Source organism: Leptinotarsa decemlineata, unplaced genomic scaffold (genome assembly GCF_025532065.1).
Source record: "Leptinotarsa decemlineata unplaced genomic scaffold, Ldec_3_MD MMD2_tig00000576_RagTag_RagTag, whole genome shotgun sequence".
NCBI classification, from domain to species: domain Eukaryota; kingdom Metazoa; phylum Arthropoda; class Insecta; order Coleoptera; family Chrysomelidae; genus Leptinotarsa; species Leptinotarsa decemlineata.
This window is the reverse complement of record NW_027412551.1, coordinates 12,131,099-12,152,483: the sequence shown is the minus strand read 5'-3', so window position 1 is coordinate 12,152,483 and position 21,385 is coordinate 12,131,099. Positions and strand designations below refer to the sequence as shown.

Sequence of the window (21,385 nt, the reverse complement as noted above, 5' to 3'; positions counted from 1 at the left end):
TTTCAAGATATAGTATCATTATATTATATATATATATATATGTATATTGAGTTTCCAACAAATGAAATATTTCATCACCAACAGTTGGTACACATGTTTGTTTACATAACACCCCTCTCATCAGCTATTCTTAAGTAGTAAACATAACCTATGTGAGTTTGTCAATTGTACGCACGTGGTTGCTATTGAAATTATCGTGTGAAGTTGATTTTTAAATTAATTTAAGTGCTGATCTGAAATGCCTCGAAAGTGTGTGAATTCTGTCGATAGCTTTTGCTATATATGTGGTGAAATAACATTTAAGGCTCAGAAACGTAAAATGACACCTATTGTTAAGACAGCCTATGAACATTATTTTGGTGTGAAAGTTGGGGACCAAGATAAATCATGGGCTCCTCATATATGTTGTAATTCTTGTTCCGTCATATTGCGAGAGTGGCTGAAAAATAAAAACCGGGCAATGGCTTTTGCAGTACCTATGGTTTGGCGTGAGCCTACCAATCATACAGACGACTGTTATTTCTGCTTAACTTCGCCCATTAAGCAAGGTTTATCTATGAAGAAAAGAGGAACGGTTAAATACCCTAATCTCCCATCTGCTCTTCGGCCTGTACCACACTTAGACAATTTGCCAGTCCCTTCTCCACCCCAAAACTATGAAATTTTAGAGGAAGGACCCTGATTTTGAGGTAAGCGATAGGTCTAGTGATCCGCACAGAATTAGTCAAGCAGAGTTGAGTGACCTTATAAGAGATCTTCGCTTGTCTAAGGAAAAGGCTGAGCTGTTAGGGTCAAGACTACAACAGTGGAATCTTCTGAAACATGATGTGAAAATATTTCAGTACAGACAGCGTCAAAAAGATTTGCTTCCTTTTTTTGAGAAAAAAGAAAACTTCGTAGTTTGTTCTGATGTTAATGGTTTGATGGACTGCTTGAATTTGGATCACACTCCATCTGAATGGAGACTGTTTATAGACTCTTCAAAACTAAGCTTAAAAGCTGTACTTCTGCATAATTGAAATCAGCTACCCTCTATTCCTATAGGTCATGCAGTTCACATGAAGGAAACGTATATAAATATGAAAACACTTCTCCAATCAATCAAATATGAACAACACAAGTGGCACATCTGTGGTGATCTGAAAGTCATTGCTATACTTCTAGGAATGCAATTAGGGTTCACCAAGTACTGTTGTTTTTTGTGTCTGTGGGACAGTCGGGATAGAAAATCTCACTATAAAAAAATGAACTGGCCTACACGAGACCTAAACCCTAATGAGAAAAATGTAGTTTACGAGCCTCTTGTAGATCCTAAGGGTGTTCTCCTTCCCCCATTACATATTAAGTTGGAACTAATGAAAAACTTTGTGAAGGCCATGGACCAGGAAGGACAAGCTTTTAAGTACTTGAGAGCAAAGTTTCTCAGGTTGAGTGATGCTAAAGTCAAGGAAGGCATCTTTATTGGGCCTCAAATCCGTGAATTCGTAAATGATCCTGCTTTTGACATGATTTTAACAGGAAATGAAAAAAGAGCCTGGGAAGCCTTTAAGGGGGTTGTACATGGGTTTTTAGGTAACAAAAGAGATGATAACTTCACAGCATTGGTTAAAGAGCTTCTTCAAGCTTACCACCAACTTGGATGCAACATGTCCTTAAAAATTCATTTTCTTCACTCTCATCTTGATTTCTTCCCACAAAACTTCGGAGCTGTGAGTGAATGTTAAGGAATGCACAACTCCTCTGCATATCTAGTTGGGTAGCTATGATAGAATGAGTTCTTAGTACAGTCTGTTATACATTCGCGAACCTATAAAAGTATTTTAAAGATGTAGATGCAAGTAAGGTTGAAATTTGATGACTAATGAAAAGTGTCTTGCATGATTCCCTCCAAGGGAGTAATTTCCTAATAACTTTTTTTTGAGCAATGAAAACCCTATCTTTGTCAACACTGTTTCCCCATAGGATCACATTATAACTTAGATTATAGACCAGACTGTAATATACATCTAAAATGGTGCCTAAAGGCATACAATTGTTGATTCTTGAGATTGCATAATACCCTTGATTGGTTTTTTTACATACAACTGTAATATAGTCACACCACTTCAAACAGTTGTCTACATGAACGCCAAGGAATTTTGTACAACTTGTGAATGCCAGTGCCATTCCATTGATTAGTAAGGCAAGAGATTGCTTTTTCAGATCGTTTTTTGAATTAGAATGGATATATTTTGTTTTGGTTTAGTTTAAAATCAGATTGTTCATTTCACACTAATTCAAGAACAGTGATATTAATTCCTCTGTTTTTGATTTTGATTCCTCCTGACTCTATGCCATATCTCAGTTGGGATTCCACTAATGCGCAATACAGCATCAAGAGATGTTTTTCTTCAAGAATTTTTCCTAAATATTTGAATTTAGGCTAATAGGCTTTTAATTTTTTGCACTAACTTCCTAATGTGTGAGTTCCATTTTAAATGATTGTCTATCATTACACCGAGATACTCTATTTCTGTAGCTTGTGTGATTTTCATGATGCTGTTTTCACCTCTGATTTCAAGGGGTTGGAGACTGGGTAAGTTTTTGTTATTCACTGAAAAGGCTAAATATTTTGTTTTAGAAAAATTTATAGACGATAGTTTGAAATTGAGCCAGTTAATGATTGTTTTAAAGTCTTTTTGTGATTTAGTGATGAGCGAGTTCCAGTTTTCGGCTTCATACAAAACTGCTGTGTCGTCTGCGTAGCTTATAATTGTCCCATCAGTGTGGAGATTAAACAGGTTATTAAGATATTCTGTGTTTCAAAATGAATTCCACACCATTGAAAAAATAATTTAATAATCAATTTTCTGAAGTTTCTGTTAATTACAAATCAAAAAAGAATTCCTGTGCTAGTCTGCTATTAACTGATTTTGAAATACCATTTTCTTCATGAAATTCATTCAGCAAGCAAGTTTTTTGGTGCATTATTTTTCATGAGAACGAAATTGAAATTATGTAACAACTGATTTGAAAATATCATATGCTGAGTAAATTGTGTGAATTTCAATTTACCAAGAGAAGTAGATTTTACATTTACTGACCCTTGAGATAGACCAAATATACGTAGGCTTAATGCACATATAAATGTACACTTCAATTATGAAATATAATTAACTTACTGATGACTTGATGTGTCGTAGTGTGATTTTACTCTTTTTGTAGGAGGCTGCTTACTTCAAATTTCTAAATTATCACTATCAAGACATATTTTATTTTTGATAATTTTTGAAATTATTTATTCAGTGAAACAGAGGTTTTGTTTACTGTAGGTAACACAACTGTATTAGAGCTCAGTGTGGAAGAGAATCGCATAGTAGCTTGCGCATGGCGACCCATCGCCATGCCAGCAACCGGTTTTACGTGCGGCTATAGATGTTTCAAAAATGGAAACTGCTACATTATGTAAATATGTGAAAAATTCAAGATGTAGACACAGCTGAAAATATTTAGAAGAGACTGAGAGTTTCTTCTACTTGAGTTATACAGTTCATTGTATATATATATATATATATATTGATGTAGTGAGTCTCGTTCCAGCTTATAAAGGAGAAACCACAAATATCCATTTTCATTACAATCTGTTCTTTGAAATACCGTAACCAGTTTTCTCGTAAATGTGAATTCCAGGAATTTCAGAAATGATTTCTGTCTATTCTGCTGCTATTAATTCGGATGAAGAGTTGCTATAGTAATAATCATTTGTAGAACGTGTAGGATGTTGGGAATTTAATTTAGGAGAGAGAAAGGACCATCAGTTATTTGGTATATACGTACAGTGCAAGAATAATATTTGAAAGCAAGCTTGAACACACTATCCAATAAAAGGATTGTTGATTTTCTGAATTATAAATGAGAGAGTGATATATTTATCTTTTCATCTCAATGTCCTTTTCAACTACAAAACTACGGTTGGTCCTACAAAATCGGTTCATAAGCATCAGCAGTGGGTATTTATAGTGAGTTAGTTTGCTTCTTATTTTGATTGAATTTGGTTACAAATAAATCTCATCCAATTACAATTAGAAAATAACTAGTGCTTTCTTTGGATTATAATTTCTTCAGAAGTGATTCCAAAATAATATTAAAAATTTTTTTGTCAGAATGTAAAATGATTTGAAATTTAACTTTACTTGCTTGCTTACATCATTGCGAAGATACATGATGAAAGAAATTACGATGAGAGTTTTCAAAAAAGATTCGGAAAATCGATAAATTCAACAACATGAACCGTATCTATATTTTTATAATGCAGGATTTAATGCTGGATGAATGGTTCCTTTAACAAAAATGTTTTTTATTCAGTAACAGTTTCTGAATGAAAGACGGTAGGAAGGAAATTTTGAGGTTGAGCTGGTTGAAATGATATTGAGAATCGGTTATACATTTATTCGTGTGGAAAGCACTTACTGCAAATATGAATAAATAAATAAATAACTGCTGAAGCCACATTTCGATATCGACTCAAACATTTCGAAACAATTCATATTGCAGCTTCAGTTTGGAGATTTAGGTTTTTCTTCAGGATGTTTCAAGTAAAATGCATCCCAGTCTTCCCTGTTTTCACATTCCCATCGTTTATCTTCTTTCCCGTCTGTGAACCGTCCACACCAAGTACCTGTAAAAGTGAAGAAGAACACAAATAAAAAATTAAGTTGAAAGAGTTGGTGCTGGGTCAGAGAAAACGAATCTGCAGTTATGTTTGGGAAAGTGTAAAAACTCTATGATGGTTTGAAACTTTGAAAACCTACAATCATCCCGAGGGAAATCTGAATATGGAAGATTCGAATGTATCACTCTCAAATCTCCTTGAACTATGCACTGTCAAAGTTGTATTTCCAATCCATCATTAACGTTCATCATTCTCCAGACATTTCTGAATCAGTGAGCGCCTATATGAACTGTCTATACAGGGTCTTCCAGCAGGTTCTTCCAAACTTTGACAATTGATAACGGTCATTTTGTTGAAGTTACATTTGTTGAAAAAGGTTGTCATTTATTCAGTCTGCTTTGCCAAAGCATCATGGATGGATATATCATTCAACAACACTTGCAAATAATGAAATTATTGTGTCTAAATGGGTGTTTTGTTCAGAAAACGTACCACGCGGTTCGCCCATTTTACCATCGCCATATTCGTTCTACCGAAAGGACTATTCGCAATGTGGTGGACAGATTTGAGTCCACTGGTTCAGTAAACGATCAACCAACACCCATGCGTCAAAGAAACGCGAAATCTGACGGAAACATTGTCGCTGTTAGTTAGACTGTACAGAAGAATCCGAGGCAGTCGATTTCGCGTCTCTCACGAGAACTAGGCCTTTCGCAGACCATAACTTGGCGAATTTTGCATCATGACTTGGGCCTGCACCCGTACAACGGGTGCAGGCCCGTTGTACGGGCCTGCATCCGTTGTACAACGACGTGTGTTCGCTGAATGGGCTCTGGAGCAGTTGGCAATATAAAAAATTAGCTTCAGCAATGAGGCTCATTTCTGCATGAATGGGTACGTGAACAAACAAAATTGTCGAATTTGTGACGATATCAATCAACAGAATATCCGAGAGCGTTCAATGCATTTCGAATAAGTCACTGTTTGGTGTGATTTTAGGTTGGCGGCGGCATAGGTTATTTTTTTTGAGGACGACAATGGCCAGGCCATCACTGTCAACAGCGAGCACTATTGGTCGATTATTACCAACTTTTTTTGGCATGAATTGGATGATCTCGACTCCAACGACATGTGTTCTCATCAGGACGGCGCTACGTGACACACAGCTTATGCCACGTTGGATAATCTGCACGAGCGACTTGAGGGAATAGTCATCTCATGCGGAGGTGATGTGAAGTGGCCACCGAGATCGTGCGATTTGAACCCATTACATTTTTCCTTGTAATGTTTTCTCAAGTCGCAGGTGTATGCGTATAAGCTACAAAGCACAGTGGTCCTCGAAACCAACATAATCCATGGCATCGGCCGAATTGAACTTGATTTATGCGCCAGAGACATGAAAAATTGGACGTTTCAGACGCTTTACACCCAGAGAAGCCATGTGGAAGATCTTATGTTCCACACAATATGTTGTTTTATTCGAATTTAAATATTGGAATCGCTTGATGAAGGAACCTTTGGTTTGTGAGTGTCTTGTGAGGGAGTTAACATTTAGCATAGGATGAAATACGACAACTTTTAGAAAAATTTTGACAGATGATATGGATTGATGGAGTTTTTGGGATGTTCGTATTCATTGGTTACCAAAGACTTTCAATTTATATCTGGATTTTTTCACTTCCCGAATGATCGAAACTATTGATGTATTTCAGACAAAGAAAATCAGTTCTCCAAAAAGAGTTTTGATGCTCTGGAGATTGGGAAAAATACTGAACTGATTGGTCGTCCTTTGGGCCTTTTCCTGTTGTGTTTTCCATTCATTTCACTAGCAAACAAATGCCTGGGAATCTCGATTCCAACAGAAATTGAGATCTCATTGTTTCAAAACTAGACCCTTCAAATGAGTTTTTCACTTTGTGTTTGCTGAATTTTATCTTGAAAACATGGACAAAAAGACCTGGAAATGACAAATGAAGACTACTCTGAGGAAGTGAATTATGTTCTACTAGTATTTTCACAATGCCTCTGGAGTGACTAAATTTCTACTCAATAATCTTGAAGCTATGGATAATGACAGTCCAATAAATGATTTATTTTGTACATTTACCTGATGAGTCCTGGACCACACTGGTAGCGTCATCTCCACACTCGCAATCTGGTTTGAAAACGATATTGCATGGCAAAATCGACTTCAAAACCACCCCATGACAATTGACTCCGTCGATTTCATCTTTCTGTGGAGTGAAACCTTCCTGACATTTGCAATCCGATAGCTCGTCAGCGGAAATTGATGCAATCAAGAGGGTCAGTACCAAAAAGATGAACATTCTGAAAAAAACCAAATAGTAATTTTGAATAAGCAATCAATTTGACGTAATGTCATCGGCTTTGTTTGCAAATAAGTATTCAGAACGAAGAAACAACTTGGATTGATGAAAATTTCCCAGACTAGGGAGTTCTCGCCTCACGAAAGAGGTAGTGTATACAAAAGGGTAACGGACTGATTTGAAAAAAAAATGCCTAGATGTTCAAATTTCGCGGGCTATGTAGATACTTATCATCATGAAGTTATGCGCCGCTTGTGAGAAGCAATACGAAAAAAACTTTCAGTATTGTGGAAGAAACATCCATGGCATGCATAACCATATTGCAACTGTTTACTAGTCATGGCTTGTTCGTGATTTTTCGTACAAAAACAACATCATAGTCATGCCTGAGCCACCGTATTTACCAGACTTGCCCCCCTGTGATTTGTTCTTGTTCCAAAGTTCGAAAAGACCTATGGAAAGACGGCGTTTTGTGACAATTGAAAAGATAAAATTGAATCGCTAAGAGATCTTAAGGACGTACCGAAATGTGAATTTCAAAATTGCTTAGAGAATTGGAAAGCACAGAAAAGAAATTGTTGGAAAAATGGAATTTTTTTCAAAAAAAAATTAAAAATACCACCCTATTTATTGAATAGATCTCGTATAGCATGTCAAGAATGATAAATGATAGAAGAATATATAAAACTGGGCAGAAGACCCCAGGGCCATAAAAAAAGTTGAAAATCAAATAGAAGTATACAATCTATGACCAAAGAATTTTTGGAAATAATTGATGACATGGAAAACCAATTGGTGTTGAAAAAGTTACCAAAATTTCAAGCATTTTATTGCCACATCATTCAAAAGAGAAGGCGTAGTATTGTGTGACAAAGATTGGGGTTTATCATTTCTGAAATGACAAGTCGTTTCATGAACAATAGATCAGCAATAGATCCAACGACTATAGAAATCAATTCATTGAGAAACCTCATGTTATTCAAAAAGATTTCGTGAAAATGGAAACGAGATAGCGTCAGGAGTTAAGAGTTTGAACATTTTCAATGTTCAAACACAGATCAAAAAATAAATCCCAAACAACAACGTTTAATATTCTCTAATGAATTAACAATAATAGAAACAATTAAAAAAAGTAAAGAAGGCTTTGAGTGTTCACGAGATTTATCGTTTATTGATTTTTTTCATAGACACCTGAGAATTTGATTTCTCTTCAACACAACTAACGAGTGTTGTCGAATGACTTTGATAAATTTTCACTGCTACGAAAGCAATTGCAAGAATTTCCTTCATGAGGAAACTTTTTGTCTGATTTCAGTGTGCAAGATCATTTATTTTACAATTTTCTCCACACTGCGATCAGAATGTTTTTTCTTTCTGTGAGATTTTTTCTGAGACATTAAAAAATAAGCACAATAACTTTTCGTTGCTTCCTTCTCAAAAATATTTAAATGAAATAGATATATATCTCAGTTGAGTAACTGGATAATTATAAAACCTCCACAAGTGTTTCACAATAGAAAAGCTTCCTAAGGCATAACATTGCTTACTGAATTCTGCCTAATGAATGATCTTTATAATATAAGAATGCAAATCACATAACTTTCTGTCTATTGATGACTGCTAATTTCATCTGAGTTTAGGTATGAGCCAATCAAAAATCGATTGATTGTCAATTCAATGAATGAATACGTACTGAACTAATTATCAATTTCCATAGATTTAGAAAAGGTAAAGAATTTGATCATTCAGTAAATTTCCAAAATACTTAAATCTATCAATTTCCAATTACTCCAAAAGATGGAGTTCCAAACCTAGACATATATTCTCTCGTTCCTTAGAAGTTTCATCTCATTTGGCCAATATGAAGTTTCATCTTTTTTGTTCTTGATGAATTTATCAAATAATTATTTTTCCAAGATTTCCATGCATATTCTTAAAAATATTCAAATATAGGAATCCTCCCTACTTATATGAAAATGTATCTTATAGAACAGATTACATAACCTGAATTTGCGTAAAAAAACAATGTTGAACATTCCTGGCCATAAAAAGGAAATATTCACATGATTTTTTTTCTATGATATCTCCGGCGCAATAAATTATCCCCATAAATGGGAAAATACTTGTTCCAACTGTTTTCAAAAGTAGGTTTAAGCAACATCTGTTCGACATTCATATAACTAGGTTCGTGGCGAGAATCCTGAAAAAGGTTTTAACTCTTCATATATTTCTATATCCATATATAACCTAATCTTTTCTTTTTTTCTCTTTCTTCTGTTCTTCTCTTCAAGCCCTAATAGAATGTTTTATTTTTTATATTTATGGCATTGGTGGAAGAGCAGATTGGAATACAAATTCGCGATCTGAACCAAAAGTAATTTGCACATCAAATACAAAGTGTTTTCATTTTTACCTCTCTTGTATTTTTCTTGTTATTTTGTTATTTTGATGGGCAATAAATGTTTGAATATTATTATTATTATATTGCTAAGTTCATTATTGTTTCTTGATGTGTGATAGACCTGGTGAATAGCCCATTTTCGTTTTTTCTTTTCAAAAGAATGGAGTCGATAACATCTGTCATCTGACCGTTGTTGACAGCAATTTGTTTGACAAAACTCAACTCCCTCAGGAAATCACTTCCTGAAAAGGGAATATTCCATGGTCTGTAAAGCATAACATCGAATTGACACAAAAATAGTTTCGATCCCTCTGTAATAATTGTGTTTGACTTTTTTGTTTGGCACAAATCAATGTGAAGGGTACATATTTTCCAATTATAAATCCCATAAAATCAAACCATTTTCGGTTTTGCAAATATGTAGCAGGTAACTTACTCAATAGTAACAATAACTCATATGAACTTGAATACTTGTTTCTGCAAGGCAAACATTAGGAAATAGAAGAAAATAAACAGAAAGAAGGGTTTGCACCTTCTCACTTTCTACAATACCGCTTATTTGTAAAGTTTCGAAGGCTTGACAATGAATCAAACTGATACTGAACACTCCATAACTCCTTTGTTGAGATACAATTGAATTTCAAATGCACACAGTAACAAATTGTTGGGCAGATGCACACACATCCAGATACTCATATAGTCAGACAACAATTATGACCAAAATAATTCTTTTCAAAGTTCATTTGGAATTTTTTGGCGTATTTGAGTTTCGAGTAAAAATTTTTCGCCAGCGAATCCATTTTGTGAATATCTAGGTACTAAACAAATCTATTACACTTGTAAAATTTTTATTCGAGTAGTGAAAATTTTATAAACTGTCACTCGAACAAAAAAATTATAATAACTTACGTTTGTTGATATTGATATCACTCTCGAGCCACTACTAAATTCGCAACTGGATGAACTCAACAAGCAAGAAGTACCGTTGGGCCATAACCTCAACTGGTTGAGCGAGTACTACTTAATAAAATGTACAACAATCTTTTATAGATTTAATCAATTCACAAGAAACAAGTCCAAGTGAATAACATTTATATGTCGATCATTAGTTATTGTTGACCGTGTAATGAGACTCCCATGCCAAACTAACGGGATAATGGTCGAGAAAATATGTACAATGTGTCAAGTGGTGAAAGAAACAAAATTGATAAATATGAATCGATAAATTATTTCTTTTGGAGAGGTTGATTTTCTTGCGGTTTACCACTATATTTCGATCAGTATCACCTATCACCAAGATTTCATTTGAAGAGGATCAGCTCATTGGCGGAACTAGGGGGGTCTATGGTGGGCTTAGCTCGCCGTAGAAAAATAAAAAGAATTTATGATTACCGTCACAATGAAAAAGCTGCAACAAAACAAATTTTTACAATAAATACATTCGTTTGCTACATATTCCATCTGCAATAGATCTATTTAATGAAAAAATCTGTGTTGGTGTGCTTTTCAGTGCTGAAATACCTAAATATGGTAACCAGTGATTTCATTTATTCAAACGTATATGTTTTTTATCAGTTCCAAGTTTTTTTGTGATTAAACTGGAGTAATTTATCAAATTGATAATTGATTGAGAAGTGAAATATTCACTATTTCAACAAAATTCATGTTGGTTTTTAGATAGCCCTTGAATGATTATTTGAAAAGAATGCTATTAGGACCATCGAAATATCACCCTCCCTTTCCACAGCTTACTAAGGATTAATCTATTCTCTCTAGACTACTGAGAGCTGTAGCCCCCTCTGGACTTCTATCCTAGGTTCGCAAATGGATCAGACACAGGTGTTGAGTGCAAAAAAGCTTCTTTCATATTGGCAGTTGAAATTATGATATATGAAAATCTTGATTTTCGTATATTATACAGCAAAGTGCCCCACCACATCTCGTCTGTCCGTTCGTCTATCTGTCTGAGTGATTCAAGAGGAAGGTTTATGTATACTCACCAATAATTTGTGAAAATTGGTGGAGATTTGTCTGCTCCTTGTGCAGTCCATAGTAGACCATCGATTCACCAAATCAAGAATCATCAAGACTCTAGTAGATCGTGCCTTCGGACTTTTCAATACGAAGGATCAAGACTCTAGTAGATCGTGCTTCCAGGCTCTTCAATACGAAGAAGGTATCGAGAAGAAACTAGGCCTCATCGAGAAAAATCTTTTTAACAAAATGGTTACTCCAAAGTGATTGTGGAACAGACTTTGTATGGAGAGATAAAGCCTTGCAAGGAAATGAAGCCGTCACAACCAGTGCCTGCACTTTCCTACATCATAGAATTGTCGGAAACGATGAGAAGAATTGGGTCCAAGTACAACCCCAGAACAGCATTCGTAGCAGCCTCACAAAACCACGCCACCAAACACGAACTGCGAATTCAAGAAGGGAGGAATCCAGAGAGGAACACTGGTTTGAGAGAAAGTTCGAAGAAGCTGCATATGTGTTGTCTAACGACGCATTCAACTAAGCTGGCGTAGAAATACGCAACTTATAGAAACCCATAATCGAGCAGAAAACAGTCAACTCACGGCAAACGGTGAAGCGGTGAGATAGGAAGGGGGGATAGGTGAAAGCGCTAGAAGGACCTATAAATAGTTATCTCTCGCAGTAGTAGTTACGTCATAACCCGGAAAAGATTGTGGACACGAACAATAGACACGTCGTGAAGTAACTTGGTTTGATTTTTTTTATTTTTTTTGCAAATTTTTAATTTTGTTCTCTTGTTCAATTCTTTCCACTGTTTTATTCCACTTTTCATTGCCTTATATAATTGATATCTCAGCTATTTATTCTATTCTTATGACGATGAAAATCCGAACTAATTAAATTTAAAACATCTTCGTTACAATTCCGTTTCATCTGCCTCAGAAGGGATATATGTTACAATATCTTTTTACATATATTCTCGTTATGACTAGACCAATTTAATGAAAGTCTCACGTAATACGAAATACAAATGAAAACTTCTATATCATGTAGAATTTTGCCATCTTCATATCGCAGCCAAATTAGGTGTCACCAAAACATCGTAGACACTACAACATTTGATTTTGTCACCGGTTCCATCCCATCATTGGTGGACGTGGCTTCATTTCTCTTGATTGAATTGACTGTGTACGATTAAGGACAGGTAGCTAAATACCAATAGTGTTCATTGCCTCTTCCTCTCTTTAAAAATTATTAATTTGTTTCTGAATTTCTGTTGCCTATTCATATATCTTGGATAGTAGATCTGAGTTCTGTCAATGAAATAATATGGGTGCACTCTTTGTAGTGCATGTGCAAAATAGGCCGACTACGACCTCTAGATCACCTGATATGACGTCTCTAGATATTTTGAGGAGACACGTGACATCTAGGATGTACGATACACAACTGCTGTTCAGGATAGAAGTCATGAATAGTAAGGATGCTTGCAACGAAATTTTCCGAAGAACATTTCATAATATAAGAAATGAATGTGTAAACAGATTTCATTATTTTCAGGAAATAAATGGTGAATATTTTGAATATTCGATGAAATAAACTGAGGTGAGTAAATATTTTTTCTTTTTCTTGAAATTATGATGTTCATCCCCGTGGGTTGGGCAACCTATCGAGCGCGTCCACAGGTGTAGAATAGGGTAACGGCCAGGGGACTGAAGGCCCTGTCCGGGAAGCCAATGTGGCCTTACGTACGAAGTCGCCGGACTCCTGGCCAGTGGCAGAAATAAGTAGGGTGTGGGAAACTAAAACCCCCCAAAAGCCTTTGCAAAACATACCACTGTGGATCAGCCTACCCAAGCTGAGGTGTAAGGAATCGTGCCGACAGCTGAATGGCCGCAGGGTGATATGCAGCCACGTACGATCCCCTTGGGGAACTTGGCGAAACCTTATTGTGATCAGCCTACCTCTGGTAATGTGGGGCTCTGCCAGAGGTGATCAACTCTTTCCTTGCTACTCGTTGGAACACACGTGATTGAAACAAAACAAAAACAGGAACAACAAAAACCAATCACTCGGCTGGACAGAAGTGCTCATCTCAATCTAAGGTGGTGGCTGGGGATGAACAAAGCTCCTTCAAAAGCTCCCTCATTTCTGTACCTCCATGGAGGGAACCCCAAGAAGGTTGAGGACAACGACAATAATATCGCTGCACCTTCCAAAACCTTTTTGGAGGCCACCGTGAGACACCTCGAAGTTGCCAAAGAGAGTGTGTGTTCAGCGAGTCTTGGCCTACACCTGCCAATATAAAGGAGAAGTCTCCTAGTGACTTGTTCACCTTCCTGGGAAGGACAGGGTGGACGATGTCCTACGACAACTCCTCGGGAGGATGTAGAATGGGTCACATGTAGCCTTGGTTCTGTGCTGTGTAAGTGCTGTGAATCTTCACTCACCCTCCCTACTTCACAGATACCAGATATGATGTACTCCGGATATTGGTAAATTTTCAAAATCAATATAAAACTGGTAATTACTAAGGGACTACTAATCCAATTGCCAAAAGTAAACCAGTATTGGACAGAAAATTGAAATACATATCAGTAGAGGTATCAAAAGGAGAAAAAATTGGTAGTGCTTTTTCGGCGATGACACATTGTCTTCATGGAAAAAAATGATTTTGGCTTTCGACATCTTCATCCCCATACAAAATCATGAGGAAATCTTCCAAAGTAATGAATTTGGAAGAAACTGTTTCCTTGCATTCTTTGGAGGAGTTCCCTATTTTTTTGTATAGAAATGGAGAAGCATGAAGCCAAAACCTTCCTTCCACAAAAATAAATCTTTCCTAAAAATATATCCCTCTCAATTTTCTTTTCTATTAGAAAGTTTTATTCTGTTTCTCCCACTGAATTTTGTCCCACCTCGATATATTTTCTTGATGAAACGTCAAGGGTGGGGAATTTTCACATCTGTGTCTGTGTGCGATGAACTATTTGAAAATATTCGTGTAAACATTCATTAGTAAACATGAAGCGAATGACAAATAGATAAGACACAGTTATTCAATCAATAAGTTATAATTGAAAAAGATGTTCCAACAATTGGAGCTCACAAGGATAATTGAATTTCTTTTGGATGATTCTTGTAGAACTCATCCCATTCTTCTTTATTTTCACAGTGCCATCTTCTAATCTCTCTACCGCCACCGTAGCTGGAACACCAAGTTCCAGTGTTGTCAACGAGGATTCCAGTTGCCTCAGTGCATTTGCATGAGGGGTTCTTCACCAAGTTGCAGGGAACTATGATCCTCAGTACTAATCCAAAGCATTTGAACCCATTCTTCGGATCTTCCCTTGCCTCGAAACCGCTGTCGCATTTGCAGTTTTTCACATCTGTGATTCGATTTGACTCACAAAGCGCTGCGGCAAAAAGGGGTATGATGAGAAGCAGCAGTTTCATCCTGAAAAAAAAATACTGTATTAATTTCAAGTCGAAAATGAAGTAGTTGCAAGTCAGAATGATTCAATTCTTATTGAGTTTATTTTATTTCGTCCTTTTCTCGAAACATTTACCGAAATTGATTATTGAACCGCATGCGGTAGTATTGCCACTATATTTTACCACTCCGCGATGAAATATATTTTTTGGTACCTACTCAAGAATCGTCCAACTTATCCGCCTCTGTCTGTTGTCTAATGAGCTCACTGGTGTTATTCCTATTATCTTTTTATGACACCTATTTCATCAAACTTGTTTCCTGAACTATTTCGTGCAAGTCTTTCATTGCTAGTCTGCCTCATATGCTGTAGAAGCTTTGCAAAAAACGGCCCAGGCAAAGCTATCTGGCTTAAAGAGACATGATTGTCTGGCCATCAGTGGTGCCATCAGTACCACACCGTCAGCGGCCATTGAGATCCTTCTAAATCTACCTCCTCTCCACATTTACCTGGAGAGAGAGGCCAGATGGACTGCATATAGACTTGTGCACATTGCCAATTGCACAAATCAATTTAATGCAGAGTGCAACAGACTGTTGATTGACACTGAAAGTCACAGAATTCTGGAAATGACCTCTGACTTTATGCCTCCAACTGTCAACTACGAACTGCCTCATAAAGTACTGTACCCGAGTAGAGAGAACCGGATCTTCCGGGAGAAGAAAATATTGAGAGCCAAGGAAGCGGCTAGACTAAGAACTTTAGGACCCAGTGGTATCTATGGCCTGATGACTTCGACAATTTCAGAACTAGACAAACGTCGAACCCATGCTCAATCCCCGAAGAGATGGGCCCTGGGAAGCTGGCGCCGAAGAAATATCTGGCGATGACCAGGAAAAATCTACGCTCAACAATAGGATTTCAGACTGGCCAATGTCGACTCAGGAAACACCTCCACAATATGGGGCTAGTGGACACACCTCTATGCAGGATGTGTGAACAGGAAGATGAAACTGTCAGGCATGTCCTATGCGAATGTCCGTAGTTATCGTCAATAAAAGGGGGGTTTGTTCGGCGAGTCTTCGCCTACGCCTGCCTATATAAAGGAGATGTCTCCTAGAGACCTGTCTACCTTTCTAAAAAGGACGGAATGCACGATGGCCTAGGAGAACAACTCCATGGGGGGATGTGCAATGGATCACATGTGGCCCACACTCACCCTCCCTACTCTACAGATACAGACAGAGATAGTTTTAACTGAAGTTGACGTTATTCAACAAAACTTGAGCAATGCTCATGCAATGGTCAAAATTTAGCAATTTTGGAACAAACTTCGCTGCCACATGCTCCATGCCAGGCATGAGCCATCAGATATGCCGACATCCACACCAACTTCTCTAAAGTGATTCGACGAATCTCCATAACACTTTTATTCACTTTCTCAACATTTTTATCGGTTGTTGATGTGCTGGGGCGTCCAGGCCTAGCGTCGTCATTCACATTTTCTCTAACTTCTGTGATGAGCTTGTATCACTGGTAAAGATGTTTCTGTCTCAGAACACGCAAAACAATTATAACTTATATGTCTCTGACCAACAAACTAAACATATCATATCAATAATTTAACAATGTGATAAAGTGTTTTTTGGGAAAATATAAAATTATCTTCACTTTCGACAAAATGGCATCAAAGAATCTATGTTAAATAGCTGAATTTCTTATCATTCAAATTATATAAAATGAATATATTCGGATCGGTAGAGAATATGTACAAATGGAATTACCAAAGTTGATAATTTAAAAATCACTTGGTATAGAAATTAGTAATTATATAAGCTTCTGAATGATGCACCTTATTTACAAATTACTTTTAATGATATCTGACATAATAAAATATATCAACATGAAAAGATTATTGAAGTGAAAGGTGGAGTTCAACTTTTGTGATAAAGTATCGAACCGTCAACCGTCAACATAAAAAAATAATATAGCCACCCAAAAAATTACCGTCATTATCAAAATTATTTTTATTTTGTTGAGACAGTATCGCCAATCAATGAAAAAATTATAAACATGTTTAAAATCACTCATCATTTACGAAATATTTTGTTTTTTTCCGAATAGTGCCTCAAAATATCGGATGGTTGAAGGAGGACACCCGCATGAGGCATGCCTTCCAGTTCACACATTCTGCATAAAGGTGTGTCTACTAGCCCCATAATATGAAGGTGTTTCCTTAGTTGACAGTGGCCAGTCAGATATCCTACTGTTAAGCATAGGTTCCTATTGGCCATCGCCAGATGTTTCTCCGGCGCCAGCTTCCCAGCGTTGCCCAGAGTAATCCTGGCAACGCTACATCCTTTGATTCCAAACTATCTCTTCAGGGATTGAACATGGGTGTCACATTTGGCTAGTTCCGCAATTGTCGAAGTCATCAGGCCGTAGGTGTCACTGAGTCCTAAAATTCTTAGTCCAGCGTCTTCTTTTGCTAAAGAGTCGCCACTGCGATTACCTTTACTCCTGTCGTGCCCTTTTACCCACCTCATGATAATGTTATTATCTACCGAGGCTTTGGCTAAATCTTGGTGGCACTCTAGTACTAGCCCTGAGGTAACACGTCTGTTCAATGCTAATAGGGCTTGTCTGCTATCAGTGCAGATTGAAGTTTTTGCCAGTAGTGTTAACAATTATAATATGGAAAGCACACATAATTTTTTCGAAAAGGTAAATTATTTCAATTGATATATTGGTGAGCTTGAGAAACTATTTGGCAAAAGTAACTCTGTGACAAACGGTATATAATAATAATAATAATAATAATAATAATATATTTATTCATCATCTGTACATCTGTACATGTCTGTGTATGGTTGAAAAATAAAATACAAGTGCAAAATAATGACATACATACATATAACGCAATCGAATGCAAATTTTAAGAAATACGTTATATAAAAAGATGAATATTAATATTAATGAATAAAACATAAAAACAATTTGGTATAAGTGAATATCATTAATTCTCCACATATTAAATACAATTACTAGGAGGTATATGAAAAAGGACCACTCTTTTGTATCGTAAACACATATACATATTCATATACCTAAATACGCGTATATACGTGCACATAAACATGTTCACATACTTACGCACAAAATCATAGCCTTAGCAAATATGAATTGAATGTAGGGGGGTATAAATAATTTCCCTAATTTGTGTAGGTATAGTAGTAGTTGAATAAGATGGAATTGTGTGAGCTTAGTATAGTCAAACTTCAAAAAGTGTATGAATTTTTTTCCTGTCAGTTGTTAAAATGAATTTTTTTAATTCTGTTTTGAATTTCCGCAGCGGTTTTGAAATTTTCATAGATTCTGGAATGAAGTTATAAACTTTAGGAGCTAGATGATGGTAACCCTTCTGTCCTTCGCGGGACGATGTACTTGTTTTTTTGTCGAGTGCAATGAGTGTGAAGTGGAAAACTTCCCTGCAGGTGATGTCTGATACAAATTCGTTGGAAATACAGTTTCCTTATATCGAGTATACTTGTTTCAGAATAGAGTAAGTAACTTGAATATCTAGAATCTTTATCTGCCATCATCCTGAGATTTTTTTTTGAGAAACTTCAAGCAAATTTAGGTGGTTCCGCGATACTCCTCCCCATCCTATTACCCCTTAATTCATATGTTCTATAATAGAACATATTTGATGATGGGAAAGGTAATTATAATGTATAACTAGTACAACTTATTTTCAGATGTTATTCGATTTTGACAATGAAACTATAAAAAAATGCTATCTTGAGAAATTTTGTGAAAATATGACATATTTTCAACTCGTCAACATGTTCGACATGAACCCAACATTCATTATTCCATCAATAACAGAAAACAAACAACAAAATTCACTACATATGTATAAAAAATAACCAACTCTTATTCTTCCAAGTACTTTTATAGGAGAGAGAGACACATCTTCATTTTCATTTTTTATCACCAAAACTGATATGAAAAGAGAAATCCATTAAAATACTCAAATTGATCCAAAATAATATCATTCACAAGTGAAAATTAAAAAAACAATACTGCCTACTTCAGAAACGTCTTCCGAAATAACGGATATGTCGAAGATTTTGTCAAAAAGACAATCACAATCATCACAACAAATCCAAACATCTCTGGTGTTTCGGAAAAGGACTTATCTTTAATTTGAACTACTCCAAATGTTCCAGTTTTTCCTCTCATCACAATATCTATAACAACAGGTTCTTTATTGGAATGTTATACCTCAAATCCTCAGTAATAATGAGGAAATGAGACGAATTAGAAAAGTTTTTCGTTATTAAGTGGTCAAACTGGTAAACCTTCAAGACCATTGAAAATATAAAAATATTGACAAGGTAATATAAAGTATCGGTAGATAAAAAATCTATATCGGAGGATCATACTCCAACAAGAAGGGTACACATAAAAATTTTGACGACGCTAAAATTCTCATAATGATAATGAACATGAACAAACAGGGGTTCCACAAAAGAGTTTTCAATGAAGATGTTCCTGTACCAATTTTCAAAAAATAACGTGAAACTCACTTTTTGTAATCTCACACTCCTCAGCGAGAACCACCACAATACTGACTCGTTTGTTCTTCTCATTATGAGTCGCTTAGTTGTACAAACTATTGTACGTGTGATAAAAATAAACTTATGGAGATTATCGTATAATCCAACCACACTTCAATCGCTTAACATTGAAACTCAATTACAATGATGTTCTCAGTAGCAATTACACATTCAATGGAAAATATTTACTTCGGGAGTAAACTTTCACCCGAGTGAGTCATTGAAGTGTAATCAAGAATTAGGAACCTCTAAAAGGTTATCGTTGTTTATACCGAAATTTCATACCAACGTAAACGGTTCATTTCAGAGTTGAGTCTGTCATTGATTGTGTCAATCATAATAAATTATTAATTAAATTTTTTTATTTAATATATATATATATATATATATATATATATATATGTATGTATGTATATATATATATATATATATGTATGTATATATATATATATATATATATATATATATATATATATGTATGTATGTATATATATATATATATATATATATATATATATATATATATATATATATATATATATATATATATGTATGTACGTATGTATATATATATATATATATATATATATATATATATATATATATATATAAATATATATATATATATATATATATATATATATATATATATATATATATATATATATATATATAATTTTATAAAAATTCCAACATTCATACATTGAACACTAGGCAAAAAAATGATATTCAAATTCCATATACGAGGCTCAATATTACTTCAAATTCTCCTAATTGTATTGGAGCTAGAATATATAACCATCTTCCTCAAATTATAAAAGCAACAAAGACATTATTTTGCTCAAAAACTTTAAATGACTTCCTATTGGAGAAATTTTTTTACTCACTAGATGAGTATTCCAATGAAAACTTTTGATTAACTTGTGCTTGTTTAATGTATTTTCATGCACTTTTATTGTGACACCCAGTTTTTGTGGTATTTTGTTTCGTTTTATAACCACTTTATTTCATTGTATTTTATTAATGACTATTTCTATACATTCTAGTTGTCAAAAGGAAAATAAATATTATTATTATTATTATCATTGACGTTACGCGACAAAAATCAATTTGGATGAATTCAGCATGTCCACAGATCATTCTACTATCCTCTTTTCGTTGATCAGTCTCTCCTAAAAAAAACAAGTGCTAAAACTTAAGAGAAAGTTACTGAAATACTACCAAATCTATGAAAGAAAATGGATCTGAACTAGTGTTCAAATCGAAAACAGTTTTTATGAAGGTTTGTTTGAAGGTGGTTGACAATGTTTCGTGATTGAAATAAAATACAAACAACAATAAAAAAATCAAAGAATTTAACTATCAACACGGGATGAAAATCAAAACTTATTTAAAAGAAATGAAAATTAAAAGATTCCATGACCTGAAACATGAACTTGGGGTTGACAATATGTCACTCCTGCCATCCAGGTGTTCAATGTTTGTTTGGAAAAGACCAAAGCGATGTCAATAACAGGTTCTGGTTCGATTATGCTGCTTGCAGCACCCTCCTTTGCAAGGGAGTCCAGGCCAGTATGGCCAGGAATCCAGGCCAGAGTTAGGTATTTCTATTGGGGAAAGTCGTTTTTCAATATTTTTATTTCAATCTCCTCGCACACAATTCAATAGCGCGAATACAGCCAGACAGGTTCCTAGGCGAGTTGATATCTCTGTACTGTGTCTGCGACTGAAAACACCTGCACCAAAACCTGAAGGTGATTTCGATCCATCTGTGAACCAACAACTATCTGCTCATAAAATTTGCTGTACTTTTTGACCGTCTTCAATTGACTGTATAACTGTGATCAGCTTCTAATCTTTACCATACAATAAACATTTGCAACGGTCGAAACGACGAATGATATAAATCAAACAATAGTGGTCCCAAGTGGAAGCCTCAAGAGACATCCGAGGTCACATATACAAAGTTCATT

The 21,385-nt window shown here is 35.4% G+C and overlaps 1 protein-coding gene and 1 long non-coding RNA gene across 2 annotated transcripts; both read right to left on the bottom strand.

Moving 5' to 3' along the window:
* Positions 1-4,407: 4,407 nt before the first annotated feature.
* Positions 4,408-10,510, bottom strand: LOC111509975 (uncharacterized). Its single transcript, XM_023165840.2, has 3 exons — positions 10,289-10,510; positions 6,759-6,979; positions 4,408-4,657 (listed from the first exon to the last, which is right to left on the bottom strand). Exons 2-3 carry the CDS (start codon positions 6,976-6,978, stop codon positions 4,536-4,538), a joined length of 342 nt encoding a protein of 113 aa, XP_023021608.2. The 5' UTR covers position 6,979; positions 10,289-10,510; the 3' UTR covers positions 4,408-4,535.
* Positions 10,511-14,395: 3,885 nt separating this feature from the next.
* Positions 14,396-19,632, bottom strand: LOC111509973 (uncharacterized). Its single transcript, XR_002722705.2, has 2 exons — positions 19,383-19,632; positions 14,396-14,813 (listed from the first exon to the last, which is right to left on the bottom strand). It is a non-coding gene; the product is annotated as an uncharacterized lncRNA (long non-coding RNA).
* Between the last annotated feature and the right edge of the window lie 1,753 nt (positions 19,633-21,385).